The following is a 19,595-nucleotide window of genomic DNA, read 5'->3' on the forward strand; positions in this document are numbered from 1 at the left end:
GCAAAATAACTACGTATAGAACATTAAATCACCTAATACTAATCCGTGCATATACACACGCGGCCGACCGCTCGCTGACCACTCACGCCCGCGACACAGGTCTCGACCACCCTACCTGTACTCTGACGATAGTTCGGAAAGCCCAGTACGGCAGATGTTTCGCTACAATGTCAGCACTACATATACCAATAATGTACAATATATAGAACTCCTCTTGCTAACCTTAAGTTACCCTGACCACTCGGTGGTCCCTATAACTCCATATAGCTATCTAACGAGCACTCACAGTGCCCGTGATTTATCAATGTAGCGGACCCGAAATGTAAAAGATGTGGATTAATTAGGTTGCCTTACAAGCGTCAGCTGTAGGGAATTTCCCTTTAGCTCAACGGTAGGGCATCGGGCTGGAGAGTCGAGGGTCGCGGGTTCGAGGTCCACCGACGGCACTATCTTTATCACTATTCCTCGTCCTACTACAGAAGCAATACGATAGCTTGTCCTACCCATAGGCCCCGCCCTACCTGTCAATCACCCGGATATTGTCCACATCACCTATGTGTTTTGACCGGGGCTAGGTCAAGGCCAGCTCTACTCTAGCGCGTAAATAACATGGAGAATGCATAGGAACACGGCGGTTGTTCATCACATATTCCAGTAATGACTGACTTATTTTTTGTATATAAGACTCTTTCATGCTCAGGGATGTAGGATAGTGAAATTCCACCCTCGGGATTTTCAAATTTGGTAAAACCCCTGGTTTTGCCGAATTTGAAAATCCCGAGGGATTGCAATGACGATACACACGTCGCCTTTTCCGAATTGCGGAATCGGAGAGTTCCAAATTCGTGACGTCACGTCAATGTCGAGCCATTGTGACGTCACGTAAAATGGAATGTAAGATTAATATAATCTCTCACCCCCTTGGCTTTGCCGAGTGTTTGGCAACTTAAGAATCTTTCCCCGAGGGTTGAGAGTCCCCTGTCTCACCAACAAAGGGGTGAATTATTCTTTTTCTCTTACAATACAAGATACCTGACCCGTGTCTGGCAGCACAGCAGCATTCAAACCCTGGAGTCACGGCAAAGTGGGCTGGTAAATAGTTGTTTACTATTTGTTGCCGTAAGGTAGTGAAACCCTTGTTATAAACTGACCTCGATTTCTGAGAGCAATGTGAGCTTTTATAATCTTTAATATCACACCTCATTTCAAATGTTCCACAGCATTATATGTTTTTTAAATCTTTATTGTTTCAGAGGACGTGTTGCTTTCTTTACATACGTTCCATAGCTCTTAAATATCATCTTGGTTCCTGAGGCAACTTAAGAATCTTTCCCCAAAGGTTGATATTCCCCTGTCTCATCAACAAGGGGGTGAATGATTCTTTTTCTCTTACCCTGTTCTTCCTTTGTGTATCATATTCACAATGGAATGATAACGTAACATGCTAAATTCAGGGTTGACGTGACGTTGAAGGATTGTTCACGTGACGTCATTGTATTGTTAAAGTGACGTCATACCATTGTTATGAATAGGGGAATCCCCCGTCTCAACCCTAGGGTGAGACAAGGAAATCTCACACCGGTAAAAGTGCTGATACACCTATCCGGGGTAAGAGAATAATAGAATCCATCCCTGATGTGAGGTATGGATAAGGTTATTCAAACCCAAGGGATAAAATATTGAGCAGGATACCCGAGGCTTTGCCGAGGGTCTTTTGCTCAATATTTAATCCCAAGGGTTTGAATAACCTTATCCTTACCTCACATCAGGCATGGATTCTATTTCTTGCTTATTACCTAAAACCCGTAAAAACAGCTGCTCTTCTAATAATGTTGTAAACTGTCCGGACATTTCTCATTTGCATATGAAGCCCGGATGGCAATTGTTAGAGACGTCAATGACCCTGACTGACCCCAAAAGGTCATAAAATGACGTCACGAACAATTGCGTGACCCCGAAATATCACTATAATTCCCCCGCCAGTCTGCGCGTGTAAGCGATCTAGACCCGTGGGTCGGATAGAATTTTCCAGCACAGCCGGAAATGCGGATAGCTCGGTCTAGTATGCATGTCATCGGTGATTCTAAGGGCCAAAAAAGGGTGTAAATCCAAATTGGAGTAATCTCCTGTTGAAACATAAGGAAGTGAAAGTTAGATATTGATCACAAGTAGAGTGTGTATACTATGAACCATACGTCACTATTGCGATCAAGGCAGACGTCGTGGACTAATAAATCCACCAGGAGAGTCTGCCACCTTGTTTCCTGACAGATGTACGTAGGACACACACAGGTATTTTGGTTCAGTTTGGATTGTTTGTGTTGTACATCCTATTAACTGCTATGGTCATTTAAGGAAGTGACAGGTTTTGGGGTGGAGGAAAGCCGGAGTTCCCGGAGAAAACCCACCGACCTACGGCCACCTGGCGACTGCCCCACGTAGGTCTCGAACTGGCGATCCAGTGGTGGAGGGCTAGTGGTAGTAGATTGTCACACGCCTTAACCACTTGACCAACGCGGCTCCACGCAAACAAGTAATTGTACCCTACAGGTGTTTTGTCCTTCTTAAATACCTCAGCGCCACCACACAGAAATTTAAGTCCAATTCTCAAGGACGACTTATGTAATGTTTGTATAACAACACTTTTGTGGGGTATTGTTATACAATTTGAAAAGTAAAAGTTCTCGAGATGTTGTATGGTCCAAATATAAATTTATTAAAATAACTTTATCTAGGTCGGTTGGTGATTTCTGGAGTATCCAAAAACACACCCGTACAGTCCGATGCCTAGCTCCTAACTGAAGTTACAAACCATAATCGTGTCCTAAGTACATTTACACAATAGCAATTAAGTAATTAGTTTGAGTGACATCTGTCATTCATAGCAATCGGCCTTTCAGACTTCGGTCGTACCGGACCAGGTAAGCCAATTAAGCTGTTCTTTGTCTGAGACTGAATGCAGTGTCCGATCTGGTATGACCAGTTAATCATGTTACGTAATATAATTAAGTTGAAAGATGTATGGTATTAGATGGACAAAGTAAATGCATGAGTTAATATGACAACAATGACACATGTCGACTTTAAGGAAAAGCTTCATAAAGAGAACTTATCTAAATTGACACAAGTTCAGGAGAAACAATTTACACATATAGTTCCAGGATAATAATTATATTTATGTCACACGATGGTATAGCTTAAATGAAAGTTTGTAGGTTAAAATACGCCAAATAACGAATATAATGATATATTAAATCAAAGATCAAATTTAGCACTTTTATCTTAAAATCCTTTATGATAATTTCCCTCCGGCTCCGGTAAAGACGCGTCCCGCGGCTTTGTTTTAACGATAAAAACCGCGTCCGTAATTTCGGTTGTAATATCTGGATCCTCTACCGTAGTTCTGTTGGTTTACAAAAACTGGCGTTGGTGGCACTAGTCTTAGTTGTTGTTTTATTGACATATTTCTTTTTTAAGTTTGTCATTTATATCCAGCATTAACTTGCTTTGCACACACAGTTTTTCTGCGCCTTGCAATTTATGTGTCAAATCTGCAATTTCTCCTTTTTGTTGGATGATCACTTCGTACAGACTGTTTTTGTGTGCATTGTCTTCGTTGACAGAAGTTAGTGCTACGCTTAGCTTTTTGTTGCTATCTGCTAGTTTTTCTTTCAATGTTGAATTTTCTGTTCTCAACAGCGTTGCTTGTCCCATGGTTATAAGGCACGTGTCACAGTCATTGGATTTTAACAGTTAAATATTGTGGTCACTTTGTAATTGGTCACGCTGACTTGATAAGTCCGAAACTTTCTGTTTAAGTTTTAAAATCAAATTACATTCTGTTGATGTGGGAACACATGGTTTTGGTATCTCACTGTCAGGAATTGACGAAAATGGTAGCATACCTTGCAGATGTTTTCTTTCCTTGTACAGTGTAATTCTTTCATTGTCTCTCCTCCTTTTGGCGCGGGATTTAGACTTTCTTTTGTTGCTCTGTTTCTCTGTTTGTCGCGATGTCACTGAAAGGGTTGTTAAGGGGGTGTCGCTATGGTTGTGAATTCAGGCGTTGGTGCCGTTATGAATCTCGGCGTCTGTGCCGTTGTCGATTCATCTAGTAATGGGGAAGGGGGTGCTCGGTGACATCAAGGGTTGACGGAAGTTTCGTCGTCGGTAATCCTTTACGAAACAGAGTCTAGAAAAGTTTCGATTTTTTCCACACTTAAAACACTGGGCTGATATTGCGGGGCATGTTCTGAGATGGCCGTTGTGAAACGTTAAGCCGCATCGGGTGCAATGTCTGTCGGTTTGCAATTCCCAGTGGTTTCGTCCAGTTCCGGTGTTATTCCAGAAACGTTGAGGAGTCTGATGAGATGAGTTGACGGCTTTCTGTTGAAACATGGTCGATCTTATCCACGTAAGTCTTGATGGTTGTAGATGTGGGGAAATCTCGCTTGGCAGTGAAGGTTCGGAATCTTGTACGTAAATTGACTAACACAAATGAATGAGGCAAATTGCCCGGATTCTCCACCAATTATTAACAACACTTTTGTGGGGTATTGTTATACAATTTGAAAAGTAAAAGTTCTGGAGATGTTGTATGGTCCACATATAAATTTATTAAAATAACTTTCTCTAGGACGGTGGGTGATTTCTGGAGTATCCAAAAACACACCCGTACAGTCCGATGCTGAATTTACAAATCATAATTGTGTCCTATGTACATTCACACAATAGCAATTAAGTAATTAGTATGAGTGACATCTGTCATTCATAGCAATCGGCCTTTCAGACTTCGGCCGTACCCGACCAGGTAGGCCAACTTAGCTGTCCTTTGTCTGAGACTGAATGCAGTGTCCGATCTGTAATGACCAGTTTATCATGTTACGTAATATAATTAAGTTGAAAGATATATGGTATAAGATGGACAAAGTAAATGCATGAGTTAATCTGACAACAATGACACATGTCGACTTTAAAGGAAAAGCTTCATAAAGAGAACTTATCTAAATTGACACACAAGTTCAGGAGAAACAATTTACACATATAGTTCCAGGATAATAATTATATTTATGTCACACGATGGTATAGATTAAATGAAAGTTTGTAGGTTAAAATACGCCAAATAACGAATATAATGATATATTAAATCAAAGTTCAAATTTAGCACTTTTATCATAAAATCCTTTATGATAATTGTGTATTATACGTTTGATTACCTGTCACATATAATGATATATAGACATATATAACACAGGTACAATGTTTTTCCATATCATTGAAAAAATAAGATTTTGTAATTCATGCCTGAAACAAAACATTACGTTTCAGAACAAAATCAATACATGAGCATGGAAAAAGTTTCATGAATACGAGCCCTGGTCTTCTTTACGTTTTGATTATTGAAGTTTTGGATGTTCTACAGAAGAGCAGCAGTGACATATAATGTCATTGTTATGTCGGTCGTAGTTAAGAAAATCCGATATCGTGTAAGTTAATTTACTTTTCTCTCAACAGTATCTTTGGACAACAGAGTCTACCACCTTGTACCCTGACAGATGTACGTAGGACACACACTTGTCATTACGCCTATACAATTCGGAAGTTGGTACAGTATGTAAAAAAAGCCCACTGAACCCTGCAGCTGTTTTGTGCTTCTTACATACCTCAGTGCCAGTACACAGAAGTTAAAGTCCAATACTCAATGACGACTTTATGTAATGTGTGTTTACCTATTACACAAGCAAAAATATAGACAAGTATTATACATGTACAATTTTTTACCGAATCATTGAAAAAGTATTATTTATTTTATTAATTTATGCCTGAAACAAGAAATTAGATTGTACATACATATATATAGGTAATTACTTGTACTCGATCATCTGTATCTACTAAAGTGTAATTAACTATGTTCTTTATTCTAATATATTCTGATTTACAAATGAATAAACACAACGTTTTATTGATGTTCGTAATTTTATTATTTTATAGATACAGGAATAATTAAAAGTAATTTTCGTTTTGTTTTCTGTCCAAACACATGATAAAGCATGTGTTTGTATAAACACAAGTGATTACAATGTGCCACGCTATGTGAAGTAGATCAAGATAACATCACGCACGTTTAGGCTTAGGATATATCTGGGACGCACAGAATGGAAACAATTTCATTTTTTAATTATTAAGGCAAGATTATTTGACATTTTTAATCAAGAGGGATATATTTTAATTACAGGAATGTCTAAAGGTATGCTTTACAGAGAATTAAACAGTACAATTTTACTACAATCGTATCTAACAAAATAAGTTAATATAGGTTATATGAAAGAAATTGCTCGACTAAGGCTGTCAGCTCACAAATTAAACATTGAATCTGGACGTTATGTTGGCACTGTTAGAACTAATAGATTATGTACAAAGTGTAATCTTAATGGCATAGAAGACGAGTTTCATTTTGTTTTAGTTTAAACAAGATATACAGATTTAAGACGGAACTTGAACACACGCACCACAGTGTAACACAGACAATTAAATACACTGTAGGTTTTTGAAAATAGTGATATATAGATATTCGGATATTCCATCTAAAATTTAAAAATGTTAAAAAATAGCGAAATAATATTTTATTTTTATTTTTTGATCGCTCTGCCACTGCATGACCTCACACGGAAGGAGGTAAAATTTGTATGGGAAGACCGTCAGTGTGAGGCATTCGAGGCCCTGAAGAAGGCAATTACCACTGCTCCGATATTGTCATACCCGTTGGAGAATTGCAAATTTGTCATAGATACGGATGCTTCTAACAGGAGTATAGGCGCCGTTCTTTCGCAAGTCCAAGATGGGGAGGAGAAAGTTGTTGCATATGCAAGTAGAAGACTGACCCCTGCACAGGAGAAATATTGTGTGACAGGACGCGAACTTCATGCAGTTGTTGCTTTCTGCCAGCATTTCAAACATTATCTTCTTGGCCGGAGGTTCTTACTACGCACAGAGCATAGCAGTTTGTCATGGCTTTTCCGATTCAAGTCACCACAGGGACAGCTGGCGAGATGGCTAGAGGAGGTCAGTCAATACTCTTTTGACATCGAACACCGTGCTGGGAAGCTGCATGTGAACGCTGATGCCATGTCACGGATTCCGGATCACGATTCGTGCCCTTGCTACTTCGCGGGTGCCACCGTTGAAACTCTACCCTGTGGAGGATGTATGTACTGTGCAAAACTACAGACTGCGTGGGAAAGATTCGAGGAGGATGTTGACGATATTGTGCCTATAGCTGTTCGTTCGGCGGAGGTAACTGCTGTCGAAAAACACTCTGAGACCGGAGAGGACTCTAATACGAAGGACGATATTCCTCAATGTAACTGGCTACAGACCAAAAGTCCGATGGAACTTCACGAAGAACAGATGCAAGATGAGGATCTAAAACAACTGTATTCATGTGTGGCCAACAGCGAGACAGTTCCTCTGGGTGAGGCGCAAGCAAGAAGTCCTGCTCTGCGGAAGTATCTACTAACCCTTCAGCAGTTCAAACTGATACACGATGTTCTCTACTACCAGTGGGAGGCAAATGGACAGGAGTCACTGCGACTCCTGGTTCCATTCCAGATGAGAAAAGAGATCATGCAGGCATGTCATGAAGCTGTTTACTCCGGTCATCAAGGGGAGAAGAGAACTCTGGAACGAGTGAAGAAAGACTTTCACTGGCACAACATGTCGATGGATGTGAGCATATTTGTTCGGAAATGTCATGTATGTGCCGCTGAAAAGAAGAGTAGTAGAACTATGAGAGCACCTCTTCAGACCTACATCTGCGGAGCGCCAATGGACAGGATACAATTGGATGTCGTGGGGCCTTTTCCTATTAGTGATGCTGGGAACAAATACATACTTGTCATCATCGACCAGTTCACGAAGTGGGTCGAGGCTTACCCAATCACACAACAGGACAGTAACACGACAGCAAAAAAACTGGTCCTGGAGTTCATCTCTAGATTTGGCGTACCCCTGGAGATCCACACGGATCAAGGACGAAACTTCCAAAGCGCCCTGTTCAAGGAAGTATGCCGGTTACTCGGAATCGCACAAACCAGGACTACGCCCTATCACCCTTCATCTAATGGTCAGGTTGAGCGGTTTAACCGCACGCTGTTGCAGATGATCAGGTGTTATCTAGATCATGGCCAGGCGCATTGGGATGAGAACATTCCCCTTCTTCTGTCTGCTTATCGAAGTACGCCACACCCTGCGACAGGATTTACACCAAACCTGTTGATGCTGGGTAGGGAGGTCCATTCTCCTCCCGAGCTGATCTACATGGATCCGGATATTTCGCGTTCCTCTGATGACGCACCCACCTACCTCGACCGGATGTTAGAGGGTATGCACATTACAGAGGAATTAGCTAGGAAAACATTGAGGGCTTCAAAGGTACATCAGAAAAAAGTATATGATCTACGGGCTAGGGGAAGAGAGTACCACGTCGGGGATCTTGTATACGTGAAGAACCAATCACGATCTGTTGGACAATCTCCGAAACTCCAATCTGTTTGGAATGGTCCTTTTGTGATCACCAAGAAATTTGGTCCGGTCGTGTATGAGGTCCGTGGCCGCAAGAAGGCTTCAGTTCTTCACCATGACCGGCTAAAACAATATTTGTCTGAGGTCATCCCGGCCTGGGTTACCAAGATAAAGCATGATCTTGGTACCTCCTCTCTCCCAACGATTGCTGAGGAAGACCATCTTCCAACCATGGATAAGAAGTTCGGGACAGAGGAAAACCACCACGAGTCGCAGAACAGCCAACAATCGCTGAAAGCCAGTTTACCAGAGGAAGAGCCAAAGACACCTGTGCCAACTGGGATGTGTTCACAGCGAACCATCTCAGATGAACCATCCCGGTCCTCGCGTTACGGCCGGGCATATAAGCAGCCTACCAAGCTTGACCTTTAGCAGGAGCTAAAGGAGCCTGGAAGGGGGTGGTGTAATGCGGATTTACCTCTTCCGGAAATCGGGGTCCGGTCCCCGGATTTGATGTTAGACGCGGAAGCACGTTATCCGGTGTTCGTTGAGTTTTACCGCCATTAAAAGGTTTCACTGAAAACTCGGACGATCTTTGTGTTGTTATTGAAGAACACAGCCAGCCATCCGGCATAACAATACTTTTCTAACTCTACAGTCGCATCACGTGTACGGTACCGTCGTTACACCCGATCCACACGTTCCCACACGTGTCCACACCCACCGCTGTAGGGTTGATCACTCCGTGTTTCTGATCCAGGAGACACGTGGCCTGTGAACCATCTCTCGGTAAGACATACACCTGATTGTTAATGTTGTCTGGTACAAACAGTCTGTCGTACTTGTCACGTGACATTTTACGGAGGTTTCTACTACCAACCTTTTGACCGTTGTTGAGTTCACCAGATCATTTATATTTGGTTGTACCAGAACTGTCTGTTATGACTGATACATTAGCAGAGCCCGACACTGCAATGTCTCCTGACGACAAACATGTGATAAACCGCCAAACCATTCCACACGTCACCTTCCTCACAATTGTATCTGACTGATTCAGTACCACTATGTCTGGTGTGTATGTACTGACAAACACCTCGCCCCTCTCGTTGATGCTGATGTCTTATGCTCTATGTGGTTTGATGTCAGCAAATGTTGTCACTTGTATGTCTGTTGTCCCGACCATGGTGAGTATGTACGGACAGAAGTCCAGTTTTACTTTCTCTATGACCACACCCTCCTTGTTGACTAGTACCAGATCCTGGTATTGATTTATTGATAAACATGCGTATCTGTCGTCGACTGGACATATACAGAACATTTTATTTTGCTGAGTAACAGTAAACTTAGAGAGATGTTGAACGTGTTTACTGTCGATGTCTGTCTTCTCGTACTGGTTCCCGTGGTGTAATTCACCTAACATTTTCGTCAACAGGACGCGGTCGATACTTCCGGTAACAAAGCTTGGTAGTTTCGGTAAAACATCCTTCACATTAACATCATACAATGGTAGAGTTGTTTTCAATGACCTTTCCATTTCAAATGTACTCGTTGTATCCGTCATTTTCGCTTTTTCAAGCAGACTCGTCAACGCTCGGACTTTTTTCTCCGATTCTTGACAATCTTTTTGGTGCATTACTGCTTCTTCCTTTTCCAGGGACGATAACTCGACCAGGACTGCATCCGCGATAGAATCTATTTCTGACTTTATCATTGCCCGCTGTGTGTTAACGTCTTTTCTCATTGTATCAATGTTACCTTTGAATGTTTTGTTACCATGCTCCGACGTCTCGTTCTTGAAGTGTGCAATTCTGGCAGATATTGCTGCCATATGTTCTAGCAAATGTTGCTTTTTGATTTGAAATTCATCTACAAAATGTTTCCAGTTGTGTTGTTTGTGTGTCTGGGAAAAACACATCAAACACATCAGTATGTCAAAATCACAACAGTACACGTCACACAGTTTACCGGGGTGTAGTTTACATACCTCCGGCACAGGCTTGTCGCCCTGACGGTTAGCCTTCCCTATCACTACCACCTCGTCGTTTTTAGTTTTCTTTCCGCGCGAATGGAATTTCTTACACTTATCACACAAATTCTCATGACAATCGTTGCAATACCATCGTACCCCGTCTTCACTGTTACACAAATCACACGTGTAGGTAACGGGTTCCTGGGCACGCCCTACGGATCTGTTACTTGCCATATTGTCGGCTGTTTTTGTTTGAATGTGAAAATCTTGATTCACAGACAGGGAAACGCCACCTAACTAAACTTCCTTGTTACAGTATGCCACGTGACCGGAAGTCAGCTGATAAGTGTGAAGAAATAGGTCAACATTTCATGAACTTCACCGATCTATTAAAAGATCAAAAGCAATCGTCCTCTTAAATACAAATTTTTAATAAAAATAATCGTGTTTGTCTGTATATTGTTGTGAGTTCACAGGTACTAGCCTAGTCTGTGAATACACCTATAATATAAGTATGGGTGTATTAACAGATGAGTCTAGTACATGTGCTATGTCCCGTAATATTGTCGAAACTTAGTACCAGTTATCTCCCTTTGAACGATCAACACTAGACCTTCCGTAATAGGTAGGGTTTTGCCACCGTTTAGCCAACTACTTCCCCTCTCAACCTAAATCTTTCCCCCATTTTATCAATAAGCAATACTCTTTTGAAGCAAAATGTGAAAATTAATTAAAAATGTGATATTACTTTATCGTTTTACCTCTGCGATCTTCTTTTACTCATTTATTATGGAATTCATTGCTTTTTTATGCATATATATTATAACTGATAACGATACTTATATATTGTTATAGATTTGTTATTATTACTTGTTGTACCTTTTTACCAAATAAAATTGAATTGAATTAAATACTTCCAGTAAAAAAATCGTCTGTAATTAATATGGGATACTGAAATTCGTTCGCTAATACGCTAACCATAAAATGCAGCTGGTGTTCTATAACTGTCTTCACGTTGTGCTAGGGAAGCAACGATATTAGAGCGCCACTTCAATCCGTCTAGCGATACAGAAACCAAAATACGAATAAATAAACGACAAAACCAATATCACGTGGTGCTTTCTACCTTATCTACTCGTACTTCGTTGGGCTGTGTCACCCCAGTCATCTGTCTCCATGACATCCTAGGTATTGCTAATTCGATCCGGGAAAAATCACATAATATTCGAAGCGAATCATAATGAGGCCACGTGATGTATTTTAAGCATAATGAGGTATATGAATTGCTATACATGGTCCAATGTCACGTGACAACGGCAGACAAGAGCTTCAGTACACAAGGACAAAATCAAAGTCGATACGAAAGTCATTAACAGTAACCGAGGAAACATCAAAACAATAGGAACTGTGGAGACATCAAAACATTAGGAACCGAGGAGACACCAATACAACAGGAACCGAGGAGACATCAAAACAACAGGGAACGAGGACATAACAAAACAACAGGAACCGAGGAGACACTAAAAACAGGAACCGAGGAGACATCAAAACCAACAGGGAACGAGGACATAACAAAACAACAGGAACCGAGGAGACACCAAAACAACAGGAACCGAGGAGACATCAAAACAACCGAAACCAAGGAGACATCAAAGCGACAGGAACGAAGGAGACACCAAAACAACAGGAACTGAGGAGAATTCAAAACAACAGGAACCAAGGAGACACCAAAACCAACAGAAACTGAGGAGATATCAAAACAACCGGAACCGAAGAGACATCAAAACAACCGGAACTGAGGAGACATCAAAACAACCGGAACCGAGGTGACACCAAAACAACAGGAACCGAGGAGACATCAAAACAACAGGAACCGAGGAGACATCAAAACAACAGGAACCGAGGAGACATCAAAACAACCGGAACCGAGGAGACGCCAATACAACAGGAACCGAGGAGACAGCAAAACAACCGGAACCGAGGAGACATCAAAACAACAGGAACCGAGGTGACACCAAAACAACAGGAACCGAGGAGATATCAAAACAACCGGAACCAAGGAGACATCAAAACAACCGGAACCGAGGAGACATCAAAACAACCGGAACCGAAGAGACATCAAAACATCCGGAACCGAGGAGACGCCAATACAACAGGAACCGAGGAGACATCAAAACAACCGAAACCAAGGAGACACCAAAACAACAGGAACTGAGGAGAAATCAAAACAACAGGAACCAAGGAGACACCAAAACCAACAGAAACTGAGGAGATATCAAAACAACAGGAACCAGAAAACTGTAAGAATTTTCCGTCATACTAGAAGAGGAATCAGGGACAAATCATGGCGTGACTTCCGTATTAAATTCTGACTTTAGTTCCCAAATGGTTTCCGGTTTATGTTTGTCACCTGACAGAACTTGATAAACATAGAAAACACCATGGTGTTTCGGTGTAAAAAACGAATATAAGGATTGAAACACATCTTACAAAATAAATTGCATCACATTTCTGTTTCAAAATAGTTTTCAAGATGCGTTGACGCAAAGAAATTTCGTTAAGGATCCATCAAAATTTAGCTGTTGACATAGTACGACAGATCCAAGTAAAAAAAAATTAGAATATAACAAAACAATCAAACAAACAACACAACTAATGATATGTCATCATTTCTGATATAACAGGGATGATCATGTCAACGACATTCTGAAATGTCGTCCGTAAGATAGTTTCAAATTCTGAATTATATAATCAATAGTAACCATTAGTCTGGTTAACATTATTGTTTCACTGACAGAATATCCAAATCAATCAGCAAGAACTATAACGGGAATAACAAAGATAGAAGTTATAGAAAGTCTTTACAGATGTTGGATAAGATCCCGTGGTTAGTTTTATAACTTAATATAGACTTCATTCTCTGACATAAAATTGAGCTTGCTAAAGATATAACATCTTTACAGAGATGTAAGATAGCTACTGTAGTTAGTTGTAGAACTAATCATAAGATTATACACGGACATAGGATGGTGCATAGTAACAAGAGGCCCAAGGGCCTTAGCGGTCACCTGAGTTATATCATAGATACTGGTAGCTTTATTTTATGTTTAGATGTGATGTGGAAATCAGCATGTAAACTAAGTGAAATACAATACTTGTCATGTCATCAATGGATAAGAATTTGAAAATATTGGTAAATGTTCCCTTTGGGGCCCCGCTCTAGCCCCTGGGGATGGGGCAGGAATCCTAATTTTACAAAGTAAAACTCTCATTTACCCAAGATGATTCTGACTAAGTTTGAGCAATTTTCTGCTGAAAATATATAAAATATATACCGAAAAGTGTTATTTCCCTATATAAACTATATTAAACGTTAACCCCTCCCCAAGGGAGAACGGATAGCTCGGGGTCCTGATATTTTCAATTTAAATAAAGCCCCTGATGATCTTTCTTTCCACGTAAAGAAAATCACTGTAGTACCTCTGAGTCTGGAGAAGAAGATTTTTGAAATATTGATTAATTTTCCCTTTGGGGCCCCGCCCTGGCCCCAGGGGTCGGGGTAGGAATCTCAATTTTACAATTTGAAACCATCTACCTCCAAGGATAATTCTCACCAAGTAAAAATAATTTCCTACAGAAAGTTGTCAAAATATACCCAAAAGTGTTATTTCCCTATATAAACTATAGTAAACTTTACCCCCTCCCCAAGGGAGAACGGATAGCTCGGGGGTCCTGAAATTTACAATTTAAGTAAAGCCCCTGATGATCTTTCTTTCCACGTAGAGAAAATCACTGTAGTACCTCTGAGTCTGGAGAAGAAGATTTTTGAAATATTGATTAATTTTCCCTTTGGGGCCCCGCCCTGGCCCCAGGGGTCGGGGTAGGAATCTCAATTTTACAATTTGAAACCATCTACCTCCAAGGATAATTCTCACCAAGTAAAAATAATTTCCTACAGAAAGTTGTCAAAATATACCCAAAAGTGTTATTTCCCTATATAAACTATAGTAAACTTTACCCCCTCCCCAAGGGAGAACGGATAGCTCGGGGGTCCTGAAATTTACAATTTAAGTAAAGCCCCTGATGATCTTTCTTTCCACGTAGAGAAAATCACTGTAGTACCTCTGAGTCTGGAGAAGAAGATTTTTGAAATATTGATTAATTTTCCCTTTGGGGCCCCGCCCTGGCCCCAGGGGTCGGGGTAGGAATCTCAATTTTACAATTTGAAACCATCTACCTCCAAGGATAATTCTCACCAAGTAAAAATAATTTCCTACAGAAAGTTGTCAAAATATACCCAAAAGTGTTATTTCCCTATATAAACTATAGTAAACTTTACCCCCTCCCCAAGGGAGAACGGATAGCTCGGGGGTCCTGAAATTTACAATTTAAGTAAAGCCCCTGATGATCTTTCTTTCCACGTAGAGAAAATCACTGTAGTACCTCTGAGTCTGGAGAAGAAGATTTTTGAAATATTGATTAATTTTCCCTTTGGGGCCCCGCCCTGGCCCCAGGGGTCGGGGTAGGAATCTCAATTTTACAATTTGAAACCATCTACCTCCAAGGATAATTCTCACCAAGTAAAAATAATTTCCTACAGAAAGTTGTCAAAATATACCCAAAAGTGTTATTTCCCTATATAAACTATAGTAAACTTTACCCCCTCCCCAAGGGAGAACGGATAGCTCGGGGGTCCTGAAATTTACAATTTAAGTAAAGCCCCTGATGATCTTTCTTTCCACGTAGAGAAAATCACTGTAGTACCTCTGAGTCTGGAGAAGAAGATTTTTGAAATATTGATTAATTTTCCCTTTGGGGCCCCGCCCTGGCCCCAGGGGTCGGGGTAGGAATCTCAATTTTACAATTTGAAACCATCTACCTCCAAGGATAATTCTCACCAAGTAAAAATAATTTCCTACAGAAAGTTGTCAAAATATACCCAAAAGTGTTATTTCCCTATATAAACTATAGTAAACTTTACCCCCTCCCCAAGGGAGAACGGATAGCTCGGGGGTCCTGAAATTTACAATTTAAGTAAAGCCCCTGATGATCTTTCTTTCCACGTAGAGAAAATCACTGTAGTACCTCTGAGTCTGGAGAAGAAGATTTTTGAAATATTGATTAATTTTCCCTTTGGGGCCCCGCCCTGGCCCCAGGGGTCGGGGTAGGAATCTCAATTTTACAATTTGAAACCATCTACCTCCAAGGATAATTCTCACCAAGTAAAAATAATTTCCTACAGAAAGTTGTCAAAATATACCCAAAAGTGTTATTTCCCTATATAAACTATAGTAAACTTTACCCCCTCCCCAAGGGAGAACGGATAGCTCGGGGGTCCTGAAATTTACAATTTAAGTAAAGCCCCTGATGATCTTTCTTTCCACGTAGAGAAAATCACTGTAGTACCTGTGAGTCTGGAGAAGAAGATTTTTGAAATATTGGATAATTTTCCCTTTGGGGCCCCGCCCTGGCCCCAGGGGTGGGGGTAGGAATCCCAATTTTACAATTTTGAAGCCTCATCTACCAAGGATGATTCTGACCAAGTTTGAAAAAAATCCATCCACTGGTTCTTGAGAAGAAGTTGAAAATGTAAAAGTTTACGCACGACGCACGACGCACGACGCACGACGGACGCACGACGGACGACGGACGACGACGGACGAAAAGCGATTGGAATAGGTCACTTGAGCAAAGCTCAGGTGACCTAAAAATAAACCTACTTTACAGAGATGTAAGATGGCTACTGTAGTTTGTTGTAGAACTAAACATAAGATTATACACGGACATAGGATGGCGCATTGTAAAACAAACTTCTTTACAGAGATTTGGGATGGGTAATACAGTTAGTTGTAGAACTAAACATAAGATTATACACGAACATAAGATGGCGCATGGTAAAAACAAATCTTCTAAACAGAAATGTAGGATGGGAAATGTAATTAGTTGTAGAACTAAACATAAAATTATACCAGGACATACATGTAAGATGGCGCATGGTAAACATACACCTTCTATACCGGGACGTAGGATGGGTAAGGTAGTTAGTTGTACAGCCTAACACAAGATAAGATTGAGCATGGCACAAAAAATAGTTTACAGTTAAAGTAACTATTCAAGTATCGCCCTTTATCAATTAACTAAAACGAAACATCCAAAGTCAAGAATCGCGTTATGTAATTGTACCATAAACAATTTGTATACATCAGATATATCCTTCAGTTGTTGACAAGTTTATGTCAAAGGCATTCGTTTATTGAATATTCAAGTTCTAGTGTGGCGGGATATCGCATGACGTAATAACAGTATCTATCATCTTCCTTATTTAAATATATAGCAAGATATGTACATTATCTAGTGTGATGTCCATCTATGCTAGTTAAAATCCTTATTATTGTAAATGTTTTGGAAATATTGATCTCATTGCACAACAAATGTGTTAAAAATTAAACTGAGAATGTACCATAGTTCGTACGCTAGGTCAATATGCACCCACTGTCTGTCTGTGTGTCCCTGAGCGTCCCTGAGCAGGCCAACAATAGGGTATGGTTTGGAATTATTGACTTTAGCGTCCTATACACGGTATATGTCATTCAAGGACGTACCTATATGTGTGTAGTATACACGTGTGTGTAATGTGCACTGTATACAGGTTGTTGATGTCGGTGTCACATTACAATAAAGAGATTTCACATATCTGACTGTAAAGTCATAATTAGAGTACTGTGTCCTTACATTTCCATGGGTGCTAGCGTTGTGGTATATGGCCTTCTAACTATATACAGGGCTTTTACTGATGTAATAAGGTAGTTGTAAATTTCACTACCCAATTTACGTATATTTAAGACGTTCTCTCTGGTCTACTGAATAGCCCTCATCCTTTTCCCGTCCTGCTGTCTTTGCGTTTTCATTGTGGAGTTGTTACGCACATGTTTATAATTGTAGCTGTACTGGTATATGTAATAGAAATAGATAGTACAGGGTTGTTTCTTATGCTCTACTGCTTTGATATATATTTGGTGTCCATGGCTACATTTAATGTATCTAACTCTGCTAGTAATGTCATGCATGAATATTTCGTAAGTAAAATGTGTCCGATATGGAAATGAATGAATACCATGTTCTTTGGATGTGTACAGTTTTATTATATGATTAATTTACCGGTATTTACTAAATTAAACCCGCTTTGTTTCTCGTCCATACAGATAATAGTACACATCTTTATAGAACACAAGCTATTACCTTGTCTCCGGGTATGTAAAGTAGATCAGCATAACACCATACGACATTTGTAATATTGATATTTGCATATGTAGAGTATTCCTTCGAAAACTAATAACAAAACAAAAAACGAAAAACATTTAATTTTGTATCCTTGTCAACGACAGGATTCAACAGGCCCTATACCTATACGTGAGTATTATATACGTGTGTGTAACGTGCGCTGGGAGCAGTTTGTTGCTGAAATATATTCTAGAGTCTTCTAAGTTCTGTTGAGACAAGAATAGTCAGATACAATAAGTGGATATACAAGTCCATCAGTAGTTAAAAAGGAAGCAAACATACACACCACATTACATTTGTAACGAACAAGTAGGTGACATGATCAGCAGTTAGAGCCTTTTTCGGATGTTATCATCCCATTACTTGATGATGTGTTGATCGGGATAAAGGACAACTCAGAACCAAACGTGGGAGGATGCTGCTCTGCTGGGAAAAGAGAGGTTCCTATTGACAATCTGCGGTTATATGGGTAAAGGTCAATGTCAAGGAAGGTAAAGATGGACTAAAATTTGTCAAAAAAGTTTGTTCGGGATGATGGCACAATAGTTAATTCTGTGTAAGCCGATTTCCCCATCAGGAGAGGGGAAAAGCCTGCTTATTTTTATTTAGAGCCAAACGTCAAGGTCACAATGGCAAAAATAGGCTGTACAATTAGGAAAGTTTTGTTTTAGATTATGGGATTATTATGTGGCAAAATAAGGACATTGTGGCTACCATTAATCTGATTTCATTATTAACCAAGGCTACTTGAATTTTGTAGAGTTCTATCGACTTTTCCCTTTGTTTTTATTTGTTTATTTCTAACTTTAAACTCCCATGAGAATTAATGGATAAAAGCATACAAATATACATAACGTACACGTCACTATCCTTGGTCTAAATGTACAGGTTTGTTTGTTTGCGTCGAGTGTAACGTCCTTACAGTATAATTACGGACAATGCAGCTATTAATACACCAATTTCTGTAATATGGTTCCTTTTCTGCAATCTGAACTTTTGTTTTTGTTTTCCAGCACTATAATTGGGTGCATGCCTTCAAACCAGGGGCCCCGTTTTGGATGGTAGTTATTACTTGATTAACGTTCAACATTTAGAATAAATGTAACGACCGATTTATTTCCAAAATCTATAGACGCAATCTCATCAGTGTATGTAACGTTCATTTTTGATAGTTGAGAACAATATGATTTTTTTTTCTGTAACCAAATCTGGTTGTTTCTGTCGTCGGCAGGAGAAAGATGATTATGATTTACATATGCGTGATAGCAATAACCATGATGGATACATGTGTGCCATGTGTACTCGTGTGTGGTGCAATGTGTTCACGTTTGTGATATAATGTCTATATGTGTGCGATACGATGACTACTCGTATCTTATACAATATTTACACATGTAAAATACAACGTGTAAACTAAAGCATTACATGTGTAAACGTGTGTTATATACGACTGTGATGCAATGTGTACACGTGTGATAAACTATGTATATGTGTGAGATACAATATGCACTCGTGTGTACTATGATATTCACATTTATGCTAGACAATATGCATAAGTATGCGGATGTGATGCCATGCGTACAAGGATAAGATACAATGTGCAAACGACTGTTACACATTGTATATACATGTGTGTACGTGTGTTATCACATGTATACATGTGTGTAATACAATGTGCAAACGACTGTTACACATTGTATATACATGAGTGTACGTGTGTTATAACATGTATACATGTGGGTGATACAATGTGCAAACGACTGTTACACATTGTATATACCTGTGTGTACGTGTGTTATAACATGTATACATGAGTGTGATACAA

At 40.0% G+C, this 19,595-nt stretch overlaps 1 protein-coding gene across 1 annotated transcript; it reads right to left on the minus strand.

Moving 5' to 3' along the window:
- Positions 1 to 9,640: 9,640 nt before the first annotated feature.
- Positions 9,641 to 10,723, minus strand: LOC110452768 (tripartite motif-containing protein 42-like). The gene has a single exon (XM_021501445.1). The coding sequence runs from the start codon at positions 10,721 to 10,723 to the stop codon at positions 9,641 to 9,643; it is 1,083 nt and encodes a 360-aa protein (XP_021357120.1).
- Between the last annotated feature and the right edge of the window lie 8,872 nt (positions 10,724 to 19,595).

The sequence above is a fragment of the Mizuhopecten yessoensis genome, unplaced genomic scaffold (assembly GCF_002113885.1).
Source record: "Mizuhopecten yessoensis strain PY_sf001 unplaced genomic scaffold, ASM211388v2 scaffold6863, whole genome shotgun sequence".
NCBI classification, from domain to species: Eukaryota; Metazoa; Mollusca; class Bivalvia; order Pectinida; family Pectinidae; genus Mizuhopecten; species Mizuhopecten yessoensis.